This window comes from Gavialis gangeticus, unplaced genomic scaffold (genome assembly GCF_001723915.1).
Source record: "Gavialis gangeticus isolate Ggan-Ray unplaced genomic scaffold, GavGan_comp1, whole genome shotgun sequence".
NCBI lineage: Eukaryota > Metazoa > Chordata > Crocodylia > Gavialidae > Gavialis > Gavialis gangeticus.
Window position 1 is genome coordinate 60,683,533 of NW_017728994.1, and position 19,515 is coordinate 60,703,047.

The window sequence follows — 19,515 nt, forward strand, 5'->3', positions numbered from 1 at the left end:
ATGTAGTCCTTGGTTTTTTACAGCCCTTAGTGTTCCTTTATCATAAATATCCACACTTGATTAGAACCATTAAGAAAGTGCATGTATTACACACGTATTAGGCACAGATAGTAGTATTAAACCTCAAGACAGACTGCTGTAGTGCACTGTGGTGTTTTATTAGTGTTAAGACATGCAATATTAAATGGGAAAAAATAAAATACTGAGATTACATATTTTAATCAACTAAATAGAGTTCAAGACTTATTGCATATTATGTAATGAAAATAATGTTTTTCATGCATTATCATAAGTCTACAGCTGTCATGTGCATATAGTTGTGTACCTTTAAGAAATCTGCACAAACCATTGATTGCACAAGACAAATCAATCCTTCAAGCAATACTCACATCTTTATAGACCTCCTATATAGACTTGGATCTCCAGCATTTTATTGTACTTTATGTAATATAAGCCTCTTGGAAGCTTCTAAGACAAAAAGGAATGGCTGTATCATCTGTAACATACTTAACAGTGAATATAGCAGATTCTTCATCATTTAAATCATGAGAGATAAAATGAAGGCCAAATATGTTTGAGAAGACTATGCCTTTTTCAACAGAAATCTCTTAAAACCCTTCAGAAAGAGATTAAAGTGCTACCTATTGCATATTAAATACTTCCAGTGACTGTATCTAGATTTAGATGCTGTAAATCATTGAAAACGGGGGTTCATAATGGAAGTGCTGACAGACCCTTAAATTTAGCCTCATGAACACAGCAGCGCTATAATCCTTCACTATTTACTTCAAAAAAGAGGAAGTGAACCAACATGCTTTAAATATCACCATTGGAAAAACACACAGCTAATACCTTTACCATATCTACAACAGTTATGGATGCATAAAGATCCAAAAGCATGAGCTTAGTTTAAAACCTAGGTACGGAGTAGCTTTTTTTTTTTTTTTTTAAAGCTAGACATGTAAATAAAACTCCAGTGCAGCAGCAGATAGATTAAGACAGCAGTTCTCTTTGTTTTGAGATGCATCTAGTTAAAGGAAAGGGATCCTTACAACAAAAAGTACAAGCTGGTCACTAATGAGCTTGGTTCTGGGTTAGATCCCCAATCTGTGAAACCTTTTCAAATACAAGGCAACATTTTCACAGCTGGAAAATTACAAGTAGTTCTTGATTTGTGGCCAACAGCAATAGATGTAGTTATGTATAATCTATGGATAATGCTACATTCATTGGTAGGTGGCAAAACCAAGCTCAGCATAAAACACAGCAGCAAAAGGTTAGATATAAATATTAAACATTCTTCTTAAATGGCAATAAGTTTTAATTTGTTATTTACAACTCTAAAATATGGCCTTGAAATTCACTCTATAAAGTAAGTAGTTAAATATATAACTATTAGCATAGCTGTTTCAAAGGAACATTTTAAAGTATAGTACATATATCAACAATCCTTCATGTTAATTTTTCAAAGAAAAGATCAACAACAATGTGCAGATTTCTAATATCGTTATCCCTAGGTTTTAGGGTATTAAAAGACAGATTTGAAGTGTCACGGTATTACAGGTTTGAAATTATTAGAAAGTGTGTTCACCACTAAGGGTGAAACAGAAGTTTCTTTGTGTCCAACAGATGTATGAAATATTCTGTGTGAAGCAGTGTGATTTGAAAGCTGCAAGGTCCATAAATACTTTGAGTGAGAAGATGTCCTTCTAAACAAACTTGTTATGAAAAATACATAAACAATTAATGGTTTTTTTTTAACAGAGAATCATATCCATTTTCTTTCCAGAATTATTCCAAAAACAATTAGTACCGTAAAATACACAAACTCGTTAAAATATTTGCATTGGTCAATGTTTCATTCTGCTTATTTTAATAACTGTACCTTTCCTTACTTATATTATGCTTCTTTCCCCCCTTTTTTGTTAGCAACTATTAGAAACAAAAGGTGCTTTTATTCACTTACATATCAGATAAAGAACTAGATGGTGCATTAAAAGCTTCACTAAATTTCTCCACTAAAGCATAAAAATAATCTTTTTGCTACCTTTAATCTGCTTATCACTTCTGGTATGCAAATATGTCAAAGGATCTACTTTTAGTCAATTATGCATTTCGATATTCCACATTAGCATTCTAATAGAAGTGTTTCCAGAGGAGCTAAATATAGTAGAGCTTACTTTTAATAATTATAAATTGGCTTGTAGAAGTAAAAACTGATCGGGGTCAGTTTTCCTGTTGATTTACCAGTGAAACTCCCACTCTTCTGTATGACCTAGTGACGACAGTCCCTATACAACCAGACTCATATTGTACCAGTGATTTTTTTAAATTCAAGGGAAGCAAAAATTCAATGGCACAACAATTCCACAAGTAGAGCAAGTAAAAACCACTGGCTTTAGCCAAACTATTCTTTAATGTTTTAGAATCTTTGTGGTAATACTGAATATTTGAAACACATCTTGGTATCATTTCTAAGCTAAAATCCACTTCAAGTGCAAAACCTGACTTCCTGCAATGAATCATAACTTTATATATATCTATATATATATCCTTTGGCACTTTGAGTATGGTAGAATAAATGTAGTCATTTAGACTGGAAATAAGTCAAAAGAACAATCATATTAGTTTGAGGTACAATGCCTGCTGAATCCTTGGGTGGCCTTAACAGCAACTACTTAGTAACTCAGGCCTTAATTGTACAGCACAGACTGCTAAAGCAAAATACAACAACCAGGAAGAGCTTGACAATAATCACTGGAGGCATCCATACATCTGTCTGCTCCGACACGCCCAGTGCTGCACTGCATCCATTTGTATAAACGGCAAAATGTGCATCAGCGCTGAGAAAATGGTAGCAGTAAGCTTTTGAACTAAAACACCTTCAATGCGTTTTAGTTCAAAAGCATGCTGCCACCATTTTCTCAGCGCTGACGCGTATTTTGCTGTTTATACAAATGTATGTGCCGCAGCGCCAGCTGCTTTTAAAAACACACGGAGCTGCGGTGCAACCACGTGTACAAACGCCCCGAGGCTCCACCCAAGCACAGTTATCTGCATTACTAGATCTCAATGCAGGCTTGGGACTGTCAAGCCTAACACTTCTTGTGAATCTAGAAGAATCAATCTTTTTTCTTTCCTAGTTACCTGTTCTCATGCTGAGGAATGAAAAGTTTTATTTTTTAAAATAAAAGACAACAAAGATACAAAGTTAGTGTGGAATCCTGAAAGTTAGTTATACCATATAGCTAAATCTTCTAATGAGTGCAAATCTATGTTGCTGCAGTGTACCTACATGGTTAAAAGTACTCAGATAGAAAGGTTGGTCAAATAATGTCCAAAAATCACCAGTCACAATGGCATTATTAATTTTTTGCAGACTTAAAAAGGAAAAAAGCATCTTATTTTTTTACAATCACAAAAAATAATCAGAAGTTAATTTTAGGCTTTTTTCTTCCTCAGACATGCCCATCATATACCAGCTTAAGAAAAATACACACTTTACAAGAATAGAAGAGGGAAAAAAGGACACAATTTTTCCTCAAAGCTTAAGTAAATTTAACTTTGTAGGTCCATGGCTAATATATTCTCTTTACAAATGCTATCTTTCTGGCATTTCACAATAACAAGGAATCTACTTGGGACTTATATGAAGGAAAGTAAAATAAAGTAATATACAGCTGATATTAATACCAATTATTTTTCCTATGCTATTACTTTCCATTAGAAGATATTTTGCCAATGAGTGGAATTACAGATAACTCTTTTGTACATCACATTACAACTACAACCCGACTAATACATTTAAAAACAGACTTTTAAAGTCATTGACAAGGAATGCAGACCGTGTCTTTTTAGGTAGTGTTTTTTAAAAAAAAAAATACTCTAGATATGCCTAAGTAATCTAATGTTTTCTTAACAGTATTTTCTTTTTTGTCACACGATCTGGACATCCAAGAACAGATGAAGAACATGAAAAACTCAATTTGAAATTGAGTTACTTTAATTCTTCAAAATTGCCACATCTATTTAAGTCAGTCTATTTATATCTCCTACATTTTTACTGCTCTAGGCTTTGAGTGAACAAACCATTTAACTCTTTATCCATGACCTTCTTCAATCCTACTTCTGACCCCATGAACATTTTTGTATCATTTTAACACATACAGAGGCATGCCGTTACTTTATGCAAAAACCCATTGTGTAATTAGCTCATTTGAAAGTTCAAACATTCCCTGTATACAAAAATTCAGAATTTAAATATAAAATAATTGACTGAAGTGTATGCCATTGCTGAACTGACACAACAATCTCACTGTATATGATGCAGCATTTCCTCTTCTCAACTTGTGGGTCTCATGTTTCCCTCTGATAAACTTGAGAATGAACTGTGTTAAAATACCACATTGCAACAACTCACATTTAGATTGGCAAAATATACAATGCTGACTTGCAAATGACAGCCTTAATGGTATGCTGTAATACCAAAAAGAATGACTGTGTATAATATTGTACCAAGTAATTAATAAAGAAAATAGCAACATGGTTTCATAGCTGTAACTGCAATGAGGAACATTATAAGCTATTGTGTAAAAAAACACACAACCATTTTTAAAGTATATTCTTTACAGTACTGTAAGCAACATTCTGCAGCTAAATGCAATTTCCAAAAACAGATGAGAGGCATTCACTTACCATATCTCTCATTTTTTTCTTCAGGAAGTTCTTTAACTTAACATATATAATAGTGTATTAGTTGTGGCAGTCCCTGCTAGTACCTGGAGTGGAAAAAAAGGATTTCTTAGGAAAAGAGGAATGGAATATGCAACCGAATGTAATAAATCTGCTGTGTAGTGTTATGTCCGTACACTAACACATTCAATATTAACATGAAAAGTTGAGATTTTAGCTTTTGGAAAATTTGCCGGCTTTTCGGGAAGGTTCATATGGTACTCTGAGAATACTAGGTGTTTCCTCCATTACTCGTACAAGAAGATTGTCAATGTAGTCCTCAAGTTCACGGATATGGGTGTCTTTCTTCTTAAGCTGCTCTTTGTGTTTCACCAACTCTTGCAAGACCTCTTCATATGTAAGATTACGGTACCCTGCAGTAGCATCAAAAGGATTTCCATCCTACAAATAAGTTAAAAAAGTCATTTCAACAGTTTACTAACCAAGACTGTGAGCAAGTTGAGACGTACGAAACAAAGTCATTTTGGTACTGATCTTTATACTTAGAAGACGAATCTCGTAATTACCCTAAACTGGTTAACCCAGATGGAGTCAACAACGGAGAGGGGAAAGGTTCAGGATCCTACCTTCTCTTTTCTTTTCTTTCTTGAGTCCTCTTTCATTTTTTGGTTCACCTTTTGTCAAACCTGCAGCAAGGCATTTATTTAGCTCTTCAATAACCTCAAGCCTTATCTGTCTTTTATTTTCCACTCCTGGCCTTTAGTAGTTCTCCAATATTTCAAAGTCAGGGTCCACACTTATTATATACTGTGACTTTATAGTTCATATTTTGGAGGATGCTAGAAGGCTGTATTATCATTGCACTAGAGCACTCAGCTAGAAAGAACTATTACAAGTTTAAAAAGTGGTTAACCAAATCCTAAAAGCAGCAGCAATGAAAATAGAAACATTTTTAATAACGACTTCTGATGATTCCCTAAATGTCGGTATCAAGAGAAGTAAAATATAGTTCCCAAAATAAAGGAACAATGCATGAGCCAAGAAACTATAACCTTGAGTGTCTTATTTTCCACTGAGGAGAGATAATGGCAACATTAAGGAACAAGATTACAATACATTTGGAAACATATAATTGAGAAAAGGATAGTTAGCAAGAGTTGATTTATAAAAGTAATAGTACTGCTAGACACACATAATAATTAGCTTTAGCTGCTTCAGAGGCTGAGGCATTTAAAAGATATGGAACATTTTACTAAATAAAATAATCTAACCCCTCAAAGCTTGAACCTTTGACTGGAATATAAACTGAAGTAATTCATGCTTCGAAGACAGTTTTTGTTTACATTTAAATCTTCTCATTAAAAATGATAAATCAGGTTCTATTAGGAAGTAGCCCACATGGTAGATATATACACAAGTAGCCCGCTTCACTCCTTTGCATTTCAGCATAGCTCAATATTTACACATTGGCATCCATCTGATCATTAAAATATGCAGGTGGCCGAAGTTTTCAAGTAAGGCTAATTAAAAGTGAGGGCGTACTGTGTGATTCAGTGGGAATGCCACAAGCTAACTGGCCTCTCCCCCAGTCAATTGTTTTCTGTTAGCAATATTTATTATTTAAGGGTTTTTGACTTGTTATATTTGTGAGATTTAAAATTATTTTACCCATCAGTATTTAGTCGCTAACAATTAACTTGGTTTTGACAATCCGTAATACTAAAAGCTGCCAGTCATTCTTGATGACTCGCAGAGCTCATTGAAAAAAACCCAAACACTTAACTTGGTGAAATTTATAAATAATTTAGTATTAGATACCCAATGCTGTATGCATAATAGAAAGCATTTCCAATTCTTATTTGTATACTTTGCTTATTTTCTTCCACAGTAAGTTAGGAATCATTTGGCAGTACAATACTAATGTTTCAGACACCTCAGAGAACACATTACTAAAGCTACTGTATCTAAAAATAAAGTTCTTGCTCTATTTTCTCATTTGCAAAGACATAAAACTGGTATACAACACTGTTTTTAATTATTACATCTTTCCCCCCAAATATCTGTGTAATACGTATGTTTTAAAGTTGTTTTCTTATGTTCATGCTCCACATGAAACTTTTCTCGTAATAACTTGTTACATAAATGCAAAGGGAAATACTCCTTACAGAAAAATACAAATTTAAACGGCCTACCATTATGTTTTTAGTACATTTAAAAGTGAACACTGACAGCACTATGGGGTAACTCACATCTGATGATAATGTTGTTAATTTGAACAGAAGTAACATGTTGCTCTATAGTATCCTCTGTACAAAAACTTGCTACTAAAATTTTACTGTAAAATATTTATCTTATTTTAGTAAAATGTACTAAACAGCAACATCCTGGAGGGAGGGTTGTCTTGGTAACTATATGTTATTGGGGTACAAACTGACATCCGCAGTAACTGGAGGAGAGTGAGAGAGATAAGAGGAAGGCCTGGCGTTCTCTGATCATATCTTTATTGTTCTAATGAGGAATTTTGCTCTGGGAATATCATCTCAGCTACTTTCACATCTTTTGTCCTACTTGCTTCATCTCCCTTTCAGTTCTTAATTAGGCCTTAAAGAGCTCGCGCTGCCCTTTCAACTGGCTACTGCTCCCATTTAAGCACTATTTCCAGAGACAGGTGTTGGCACCAGAGCAGAAGACATACAAATGTAATTTCTAAACACTAGGTATAAGGAAAGAAAAAAATAACAACTTGGTGGAAGGCTATTACTGCAGAACCTAATATAAATTACTTCAAACATCTTTAAAATAATCTGGAGCATTAAAATGTTTCAAATAGTTTCATTCAAAAACTAAGGGTACATAGATAGTGCTTTCTCCTCTTAATTGTATCTTGCATTAAATGAACATAACCTTATAATCCTGCAACTGACATTTAGGATAGTTGGTATTCCAAAAGAAAATCAGCATATCAAGGATTTCTTTTATCACCTTTAAATCCTTTAAATAAAACAATTCATATCTTATTTCTTAAAAGAATTATTACCAGCAATAAATTACACGATTTGGGATAGTACATTTACAAGCACATAGAAACTGTAATTAAGGTTACTTTACAGACAATAGCTGCTAAGTTAAATCAATTTTTGATGTTGCTTTTTGTCAGAGATTAAGTAACCGACTGGTAGAATTCAGTTTACTATCTGATCAAAGGCAGCCTTCATATACTCTGTATAATGTAAGAAACTAGAGGGAGATGTCAAACTTGGGTATTTATTATGAAACATCAAAAGTTGTTATAAATCATTTACATAACACAGCAAAAGACAAACAGTAGAAATCCTATTTGGTTGTGCAACTTATTTTCTATTTTTTTAAGATGGAAAACAAATCCACTTTTAAAGATACAATCTGCTCATAGAACAAAATTCTAGTAAGACCATAATTTCTTTTAAACAAAGAAACTACAAAATGTGTGGATTTTTTTTCTGTGAGTCCACAGGGGACAGGATAAAACTGTAATGGACTTAAATTGGAATAAGGGAGATGTGGTTAGATATTGGGGAGAACTTACTAACTATGAGCATGATTAAGCAGTAGAAGAGATCACTTAGAGAGGTTGTGGCACTGTTGGCATTGGAAGTGGTTAGGGCACGTAAGACAAATATATGTCTGAGGTGGTTTAGACAGGGATGATCCTGTCTCAAGCAAGGACTAAATAACCACTTGAGGATCCTGCTAGGTCTTTTCTCTGTGATTTTATGATTCTTTGCATCTTAGAATAAAATTTCTTCTTGCTTTTTTTATTTTCTTTTTATAATTTTCATAAGAAGCTGTTAATTTTTTTTTTATTACTAACCCCTTCATACTTATTTCCTAAATCAGGTTATTTCCTCTGAATACCCATCTAAATAACTGTCCTAATAAAGAGCCATAGGCTACAGTGGTAAGAAAGATCGGTTAGGTAATACACTGCTAATGAAAAAATGTTTAATGGATTCTACTATTTAGTTCCAACTTATTTTAAATGGCCAAAGCAATAGGTCTCCCACTATTCCCAGGGGGAAAACCTCACATCTGTTCTACATGGTATCTTTGAGGTTATTCTACTTATTTTGAGGTTTGGGTCCTCTAGGCCTTCTCTTAGTTTCACTGAATTGTACCACATCTGTAGTCAGGAGAGCATTTCTGGTGAGGAGTGCTGGAAATATCAGTCATACAAGAAAACAAAAGAAGTAAATTCCAGCATTTTTTTTTGCATTAGAGGAGGGAAAATTATTTATTCTGTTTCAGGAATCAAATAGCTGGCATTTACTGATGGTTCTCCATAACATTATTACTCACTGTTGTTTTCCTGAGGTCTTCAATGCTTGGTGTATTCATCTTGAAACTAGAGGAGAAACAAACAAACAAAAAAAAACCAACCTTACTAACGCGTCCTTTGTCAAGGAACTTTATACCAAATATAGCAACATGCATATAATTTGAGACTTCAAGAACTTACGAAATTTAGGGACAATTTCCAAAATTTAAGGTAATGCTCTTAAAACAGCTGGTATACAAACTTGCCACTTAAATTTTACTTTTTTACAAGAACTGCCATTTCTGAAACTGAGATGCTAATTCAGTTTTTATACCCATTTTCTATACAGATGTCTAGGCTGAGATTGTCAAGAAAGGTACCAATTGGTATCTTTCTTTGTGGAGGGTTTGATATAGGTGACCTAACCTACATAAACTAAATTGAGACCACTAGTTGTTTTCATAGATTGAAAAGTTCTTTAATGTTCATGATGCTCAATTCCCAACAGAGTTTAGGTGGATCCAATGAACAACTATTCAACAGACTTATTACATTATTCTACATACAACATTACAAAGTTTTCATTTTTTTTCCTTAAGTGACTGAGACCAAAGCACAGCTGATACCTGGCAGTAGTGTTTTAATGGTCTAGGTCACCAAATAGTTGATTCTGTGATGCTGGAAAGGTTACATATGCTCCAGAAGCGCACCTGTACTGAAGGCCAAAGTTGAGGCTTGTTGATAGAGGTTTTATAAAAGAGCCTTCTCAGTTCAACCTGGCTTGGTTGAACATGTAACAAATCATTTATGATTAGACCAAACCCTTCATGACTCTCATGGCTCATGAATTTGCCTTTATTTTTTTAGAAAGAAAAAGAAAAAAAAAATCTCTGTAGTCAGAGATTATACCTAGATAAAATCAATTCAAGAAGAAGGAAATATAAATTTGGAAACAAAGTGTTTCAATTTTAGGCCACTGAAAAGGTATTGGAAAAAATCAAAAATGACAACTTTCAAAAGTATGAAAAAAGTTGTCCCTTTGTTTTTCAGTTTAACAGAAAAATCAACCTTAAAACAAGCAATATTCTTCCACTTCAATTTCATTCTTTTTTGAGCCTGTAACTTTGGATTATACATATTTAGCAGTTGATATAAAAGAGGTGAATGGACACGTTTTACATTACAAGGTTCTGAACGCTGCCATTATAAAATGAAATTAAAAAGCTAAATCAATCTAGGACAGCTCTAGTCTTTGCTTATACAGACACCCAGCAAACCACCTGTAGCACTTGGAATATTAGATGAAGATTTGATTACATGAACAGTCACAACTGCGAGGAAAAAGGTGTCTGATGAATCCAGTTCTGGCTAATTCCCATTATACCTGCTTGTAACAGTGATCTGAGGCATTCTGCCCAGCTCACTAGAGAACAGTTTTGAATGAGGGGCCTCTTTCATCGGGTATTGTCTAAAATCTAAAGGCAGGAACCCTCCCTCATGGTCTGCCTTTTAGTCTCACACTGATGTGTCAAACACATGATGAACTTACTCATTCATGGCTGCCTTTTGTGATCTATTCTGTGTTCAAAAAAAACGAGTGAACTGAACTGGATCGAATTAGCTTGGTGAAAACCAAGAATGTCGTTATTTAGCGAAGTGTGGCGTTAATTTGGGATACCTTTCTTTTGGGACCATTTCCTCGTGTCAGACAAGATATAGAATAATGCGGTCTGACTGCTCAACTGAGTGAGTTTCTGAAAGGTTAAGAAAGCAGGATCTTTTATAGAACTGAATGACTTAATAGTTTTTGTGAAATACGTTCTGAGATGCTCTTGCATAACAGCAACTTAAAATAGAATCGGGAACAGTGACTATACATAAAAATTGAACTTTAAAATCAGAAAGGCAGACCATTGGGAGTACTAAATAATGGTTTTAAACGGAAAAAAATCATGCACACTGCATTGTTGTGAACCTCCTGACTGCATCTACAAACCCAGCAAGTGTAAGTACTTATGTAAGCAGTTGTCTACATTTAAATACAAAAGGCTCACAAGTAAAAAACCGATTGTGTACATATCTTAAGAGAAAAGTGGGAAATAGACCCCCTCCCAGGGAAGTAGTGAATCATTTTTATTTTTATCTTATCTATCTGTCTATCTATATTTTAAATCAGATCGTCTACTAACTAGTCCATGGTCTCAGTGAGCCTAGCATGATTTCCTGCCAGCTCTTCTAGCCTGAGGTGAGTATGAGAAATTCCAGGCTCTCCCAGCTGTACTCATAATTCACCATTTGTGAATTTAATAATACCTTTAAAGAATATACTGTAAAACTGCAAAAATACATTTTTGCAGCATTGTGTATTTAAAGTTCCTGGGCCTTTTCTTAAGTTTCATCAGAATAATACACCTTGAAGTTAAAGTTGACATCTTAGTTGGCTAATAATAACCATGTAAAAGCAAGCCAAAAAAGCATACACCTAGGATTTTAGGAATCATAAATTGTATATTAAGTAAGCCTACATCTCTCTCTCTCAAGCAACTATTTTCTTAATTGTAGAAGGTCATTCTGATTTTAACTGAAGCCACTGATGTCACCAATATCCAAATTCTAATTAATATGTATATCTGAATGATAAAAGCAATGTGGATGTAAATGGCATGCTCTGCTATCATTGTAGGACTATACAGCACAGTTATAATAGCTAAGATCCTATCCCTATTTTTTTGCCCTGGGTTTGATAAATTGGCAGCAAATCTGTGCTGTGGAAGCAGGACAAAAATATGTTCACAGCTTGGAAGCATATTTTCTTTTAGCTTTTAGAGTGCGGTTCCACTGTAAAAACCAATTGTAAGCATTGGCATTGTGGGATTCTATATTTATTGTTTTTCAGTTACTTCCAAACTACATTTGCTCAGTTTGCAAGTAAGAAAAGATGTTTCTTCACTAACTGGCAGGCTTTTTTTTTTGCCAGCTCATCCTGGGAACTGAAAGTCAAATTGGGTTTTTCTGGCTCAAACATCACTATTAAAACTGTCTGGTGTGTATACACATAATTACTGTTTTCCAAATTTTATTTTTAAGTGCTAGTAAAAAGGCAAACTAAAACTGATGTTAATAGGATTTTACATCTCCTCAAATAAAAGTTCCAGAACACAGGGTATTTACTGCTCAATAAAAATCACACAGTTATAATGTGAATAATCTATTTAGTTTAGTAAGGACAGCATGTCAAATGTGGTTTAAATCTGCTATTATAATCCAAGATGAGTAATTAAGACTTTAAAATAAGCTTCGCTGAAATGATATTGTGCCCAAAGGCACACAGGACAGTGTATGAAATCAACGGTAGATCAGCTGAGGGTTTCTCAAAATTCTGCCTCTACATGCTTCTCTTCTCTCATTTCTTTTATTGCCTCTCAAGTCATCCTCTTTACTATCCTAATATTATCTTTTATTCCGGCAAACTACAACTAAACCAGAGGGTTTCACCGTTTTAACTAGGCTAGCACAGTTAAAAGGGTCAAGGCTTCAAGCACAGGCAAAGTCTTAGTATCATGGCTGTCAAAATCATGCCAGCTGATTACATCAGGGTATTCCAACTGGTTTGAATAGAATTACTTAGAAGTGGTTGCAAGTAATCTATACTTTAGATTATAAGTGCAGAGGCAGAGACCATATTGTCTTTATGACTGTACAGAGAAAAGCATACCAATGATGGTCAAATAATAAAAAAACCCGATGTGACGTAAGTTTACTGTGGGCAAATTGAAGAGAGTCCAGCCAAGGGGAATGAAAATGATTAGGGGTCTACATGATTTATGAGAGGCTGAAGGAACTGTGCTTATTTAGTTTAGAAGAGACAAGACCGAAGGGGATATAACAACAGCCTCCAACTACCTGCAGGGTGGGAACAAAGAAGATGGAGCTGGGCTGTTCTCAGGTGTGGTGGATAACAGAACAAGGAGCAATGGCCTCAAGTTGCAGCAAGGGAAGTTTAGGTTACATATTGGGAACTCCTCTCATGAAGACGGTAGTAAAGCACGGCTACCCAGAGAGGCTATGGAGTCTCCATCCTTAGAGGTTGTAATGATCTAAGTATACAACACTGTGGCTTGCTGGGATGATATAGTTAGGGATGGTCTTGCTTTGAGCAGGAGATTGGACTAGATGTAACCCCCTGAGGTCCCTTCCAACCCCAGGTCTTCTGTGATTCTATTTTCACTGGGGACAAACGTGTCACAAATAAGAAAAGGAAAAACATACAGAAGATTTAGAAAGCTTTTGCTCTTATTGTCAATGCAACAAAATATGATATTTACAATTATATTTGCATTGTCCTGAGCTTCAGATAGTTACTATGCAAGGACTTCCCAGAGAGACCTACCTACCATATGCACAATATTACTTAGACCAGTGATTCTCAACCAGGGTGCTGCAGCACCCCCGGATACCTTAAGATTCACAAAACCCAGAAATTTCAAATAGAAATCCATCAGTGTGGCCTTTCTGAGCCCTTTGCAGTACAAAAACTGCTCTATTTTTTCTGGACTACAGAAAAATGAGTGAAAACGAGAGCTGGCACTACCAAGAGGTTCCTTGAGTCTAAAAAGGTTGAGAACCACTGACTTAGCATGCCAACCTAAGTATCTATCTGGATGCCCAGACAACCAAACCCGATCACCTACATGGTCATCTATGCCCCCAAAATGCTACTTGCACATGGCTTGGAAGACTTTTTCTGACATATATGTAGTCATGCAGATGGGTAGGGCCACACATGCAGGAATAATGCCCACCTGAGCATTTTTGAGACTTGGATGAACATGTAGATAAATTTGGTCATCTAAACATTCAAAAACAAACAGAATGCTACCTTTAGTACCATAAAGTCCAAAACAGCAATCCAAAATACCCTCAACCCACCCTCAACCTTTCTCATCCTGGAGGTGCCTAAACTACTATGCACATCCCTGGCTGGAAGGCTATGACATTTTCCCTAGAGGCTTCTGTGCATGTCCAGAGCTGCACAATGTCCTCAGCTGAGTTAAGTCCCCATGGCTGAAGACCTGGTGCAATCTAGAAACTAGATGGAACAGCACCCAAATGGGCCCAATCTGGTAGGCCAGGGGTGGGCAAAGTGTGGCCCGGGGGCCGGATGCAGCGCCCCAGGCCATTCTATTTGGCCCGTGGGGCCCCCCCCAAATTTAGAAAATTAATATTTATCTGCCCCTGACTGCCTCTCATGAAGCCCTCGATGGCTTGCCAAATCTCAGTAAGCGGCCCTCTGCCCAAAATAAGTGCCCGCCCCTGTGGTAGGCATACCACACCCCTGTGATTAACATTTTCTATTGATGCACTCCAAGTGACTCCCTGCTTGGCACACCTAACACACCCCAGGGGAATTAGGCCCCTCATAAAACAGGGTGTCCAAAAGGGCAGAAATATTGGCAGTGGTGTCCATCTTTTATATAATAGCCTAACGATTTTAACACTCACTCAGGAGCTATCATTCTTCATGGTGCACAGTTTCAACTGGAGTAGCGGAGAAAGTCTTCACCCCACTGTAGGTTATATAAGCTAATGGTTACGGCACTCTCTTCAGATGTGAGACGTGTTGATTTTAAACCCCCTCAGGATAGTGGAGGACACTGGACCCCAATATTTCTACTTCCTGGGTGAGTGCTCTAACTGCTAAGGTATTATATAATATGTGAGCTCTTCCTCTTCTTTAGAAGTAGAGAGTGCACCCTGAATCATTATTTCAAAGAATAAAGAGGGGCAGGTTTTTAGATGCATCCCTGTGCTTCATTTTTACATAGCACTATGTGACTCCCTATGTGGCATGCTGTGAATACATTGCACCTCTGAGGTGCTTAATTCTTCTCAGGTGCTGTACAGGAAACCTGGATGCCTTATACTAGCTGCCAGCAACCTTTTCAGGCTTTGGGCCAGACTGACACACATTCAAGTCAGAGGTGGGCAGACAGAAGGATGTTATGTGACTCAAGTGCCATTGCCACTTTTCCCAGTGGCACCACAGGGAGAGTACCTGCCACCAGTGCTTTCTCCTGTGGAGGGACAGGAAAACAAGTGCTACTGAAGCCCCATGTCTGTGGGCCAGATCAAGAAACACCATGGGTCAAATCTACCCCATGGCCCAACCTCTATCTTATACTGTCTTTTGGATTCTACCCAGGAGGCCAGTCACCTAAAAGCTGGGTGCTGTACTAGATAACTTGTAGGCATCTTAAGTTTGTTACTGGATATAACCCTTAAATTATAGAAAATGAGAAGATGAGCACTCATTGGACTAGAAGTCCTCTTCACTGAGGGATGCTCATTTCCTTAAGTTTCTGTTTCTTTCATCATCTTCCACTTACCCGGAGCAGTATAAGGGCCACCACACCCATGCTCCCTTCCCATAGCTCTGCTGCCGGTGATAGCTCAGTACTGTCCCCCCAGACCTCATTCTGACTTCCTTAGAAATCCCGTTTTGATCTCAACTCAAACACTCCTTCACTGGTCCCACTCTCCCAAAGAGGGGTAGGTTATCCCATTGAGAAGTAAATTAGGTTAACCGGCTGGACTCAAAAACATCAGTGACAATGAAATGGTGCAGGAAGAGACATCCTCCTAAGCAAGCGACTCGCCCAACCTCCATATACCTTCCTGTTTTGCTTTGCACACTAACGACCTAAGTCCTTTGTCTCATTTACTTTGGAAACAACTAGTTTCCCAAGGGCTCTTTTATATCAGCTATTCTCTGACAGGTTAAATAAGGGGTAATAAAGCTCATCCAGGCTCAACGGCCAGATGAGGGGCACAAGGCCAATGTGTGGGCTGGAGCAAGCCCACAGACTGGCCCCACGTGCCAGAGCCCAATGCACATTCTGGACTGGCACCACATGCTGAGTGCAGTGTGGGACTGATTTGGGGCATGTGCAGAACTGGCCCTGCATGCTGGATCCACATCTGCAGGCCTGATCCAGACTAGTCCCAAATCCAGCATACAGGGCTGGTCCATCCCCATGCACCACCTGCAGCATGTGCTAGACTGGCTCTGTACAGCTCGTCCAGTGCCTGCTGCAGGCCGAGTGCAGGGCTGGTCCAAGACCCCCAAGCAGCACTGCAGGCTAGATGATAGGGCTCTATGCAGGCTGGATCACTGATTCCCATGGGTGAAATAATACCTCCTTATTTTATTGCAACATTTTTTAAACCCAAATGTTATTAAATAGTAAAACCTTCGAATTTCCTGGCTTTTATTGGTTTGGATTTCCACTTTGAAGTCATAGCTGAGACTCCTTCCCTTTTCTCATGCCACAGTGGGCAGAAAAGTAACCAGGGAAAAATAGTATAAGCTAGTAAAGAAGACAACTTTTGCAGACTATCTGTCTTGAACTGCATTAACCATAACAAATATGTTATTTTATAGTTAAAATATTGTGCCTGTAGTTTTCCTTCCATTGCAGCCTCCTGGTTTACTTGGTCTATCAGGTAGTTAAATATTTAGGTTGTTCAATAGATATATGGATCAGAACAGCTCTTTCTAAGGGTATTCGTAGACTGAAATGCACCATTAGTGTCTGTAATGTAGTATAGGCAAAGATATTCTATACTGGATCTTAGCCCATCGGGCTGAGTGATGACACTTACTACACTTCAACTACACGACAGTGCAGTATAGACTTCACTTAAAAACAGATAACTTAGGTACCCAGCCCAGTTTACATGAGGCAGCAAAAGCTCTATGAAGGCTGCAAAACTCACTGAAGAAATTGGTAAATACATGGTTAACCCGCACGGAGCTCTGTGATGACCTAACTGTAAAGCTACACTTAAGGCTGTTGACAGATATGGGGGGGAAAAAAGTGCTTTACCAGAAGCAGCGAAATGGTAGTTGGACTCTGCTCTTCAGTATCTGTATAGATTGGGCGCTTCAGTGAGGCTTTTTTGTGCTTTTATCTAATAGCTGATTCAATCAGCTATTAGATAAAAGTGCCAAAAAAACCTCGCTGAAGCGCCCAGTCTATACAGACACTGGAGAAGCCAGGTCCAACTAACACAATGCCTCTTCTGGGCATGCACTGGGCTCGGCACGGGGGCTCACAGAATTTATAGTAAAGCTCGGGGGGTGGGGGGCAGGATTTGGTTATTTTTTTACATCTGTAAGTAGCCTAAATTTATTTTATTGGTTTTATGATTAGGTTTTATCAAATTTTGAAACTTTATGATGGTAAAAAACTCACAGGCCGCAGAATTTCTAGATATCTATAAACAGAAGATTTATTTAAAGCAGTATTTTAAAAAACTCACTGTGAGAATAAGGTTTTGGACAAACAGAGAATTTGAAGCTCTGTTTAGAAATAGAAAGAAATTGGGGCTTTAATATGCATCAATTATTTTGCTGTAACTGCCCATCTGCAGACAACCTACAATGAAATTGGGGCAGAGCTACCATGGCTTAGCTTCCATTTGCCAAGGGATAAGAATGGCACATGGGCAGTCATCATAGACCACCAAAGGCACTATAGCAAAGCTGTGCCCCATTTATTCTGCAGTAAATAGTTTTTATGTCCACACTCTAAAACCGTTACTAGCTGAACAGTTTTATCTGCCAATATAATAATGTGTTGCACTTCTCTAACACACTGTTTGTAAATCATAATATGCTTAAAAAGCAAGAAAAAATCTATCTTTTGTTAGTCAGATCAGAAGGCTATAGTGATCTTGTGCAATACGCTGGGTTGAGTTTTATTATAGTTTTTACAAGCAGAATTGGCTAACAACAATAAAATGGAAAATTTTCAGGCATTTAAATATTTCTTTTACTATGCACTTTCATACTCAGCTAAGAGATCAAGTATTGAACAGACAGTGCTTTGGCTAAATGACTTAAGACATTTTATCCTCAGGAGAGCTACCGTACACATCAGTTAGGTCATTATACTTTAAGTTGTGTCATCACTTCTACTTTAAGGTCCTACTTTCAGGGATATATAACTCAGCTGGGGAAAAAAAAACACCCCAGATTGAAACTTGGCATTTAAAGTCTCAAGCTTAAAAACAATTTTCACTTAAAACAACTGTTTCTTAACATGCTGAAAAAGAAAAATGTAGAAGTTTTCCAATTCAAATACTTTGTACATTGACTATATTTTAAAACAATGTCATTTTAATAAATGAAATTTGGCTCTTTTGCAAACAAACAAAAAAACCCTGCTTCTTTGGTAATAAAAAAAAATCTGTTTCTATTTTTTTTCACTTCAACAGCCAAAGAATTATACTTTGGATGGACTTTTCCTTGTATACCCAGTACATCGATTTCAAATGCATTTAGAAGATTTCAACATTTCTAAAAATCTTGTAATATTATTCAGTAACATGAACTTTAAGCACAGCAACTTTTATAAAATAAATATTCTAATTAGAAATATCTAATTGGGTGGGGACAGCTTCCCCTAGTCCAGACTTATAAAAACAATTCACAGAATATCCTGTAGGACTCTATGGCTCCAATACAGCATAGGTAACGACACAAGCATTTGATGGTTGCTTGGTGGGAACCTCAGGGGTGGTAGTTTCAGCCGCATAGAAGTATCCATATCATGTAACAGTTGGCAGGCTGAAGCCAAAAGTCCAAAATGAGATAAGGCATAGATTTAATTACTCTCTCACTGCAAGAGATGATCTGTCCATCTCACAAGTTAAGCACCTTAGCAGGACAGGGAGCAAATCCTGCACCGTTTCTGTTTGCTTGGTACTTATTCTGTGTTTATGAAGCCTCAGACTCGCTGCCTTATGTACCAAATTCTAGTAAATATTAAGATTTCTGCAGTACAAATAACAGTATTTCATTCTATTATTTCATATTTTCAACTGATTCTGAGATCAAATGGGTAAAACTCATTCAACTAGAAAGGTGGCAAATATGCATCTATAACCACAACTGTAAGCAAAGAAGAGTGAAAGAAAAATAAATAAAACAGCACCCAAATTCAAGTAACAGGGAGCGGGCGTGTTGCTTTTGAAAGAAGAAATGTAAAGAATGCAAGAAAAAGAAATAAAACATTGCAAAATTGTGTAACCTATATACAGATACTTTGTTAATGACTGATTGAAATGTCAAAATTGACTATTATTGTAAGCAGTCATAGTTACATATATTCTTTAAGCAGTTTTTCCTACATAAAGCATAGAAAGACAGAAAGCAGAACAGGGTGGCCCCTTAAAGAGCAACTCATTCAGACAGGCATAAGCTTTTGTAGGCAAGAACTGCCATTACATGCTCCTGTTTTGTCCTCATGCACAACAAGTTCAGGTTTGGGGACTCCCTATAGCTTATAAATGAATGGCACTTCCAGGGACACACATATGGCCTTCTAATATGCCAACATATTTATAACAGACCTTGAAGTCCATTTCCTTTGCAGCTGCCCTCTCATCTCCATGATTATCTAAGGGGTGTGTGTGTGTGTGTGTGTGTGTGTGTGTGTGTGTGTGTGTGTGTGTGTGTGTGTGTG

General features: G+C 36.9%; 1 protein-coding gene across 1 annotated transcript in view; it reads right to left on the reverse strand.

Moving 5' to 3' along the window:
• Nucleotides 1–3,875: 3,875 nt before the first annotated feature.
• RAB11FIP2 (RAB11 family interacting protein 2) overlaps nt 3,876–19,515 on the reverse strand; it is a 43,134-nt gene continuing 27,494 nt past the window's right edge. Inside the window, exons 4-5 of the mRNA XM_019502899.1 lie at nt 9,028–9,073; nt 3,876–5,133 (exon numbers count right to left, since the gene is read on the reverse strand). Of these exons, the coding sequence (XP_019358444.1) occupies nt 4,906–5,133; nt 9,028–9,073 (274 nt within the window). The 3' untranslated portion in view covers nt 3,876–4,905. The remainder of the gene's footprint in view (nt 5,134–9,027; nt 9,074–19,515) is intronic.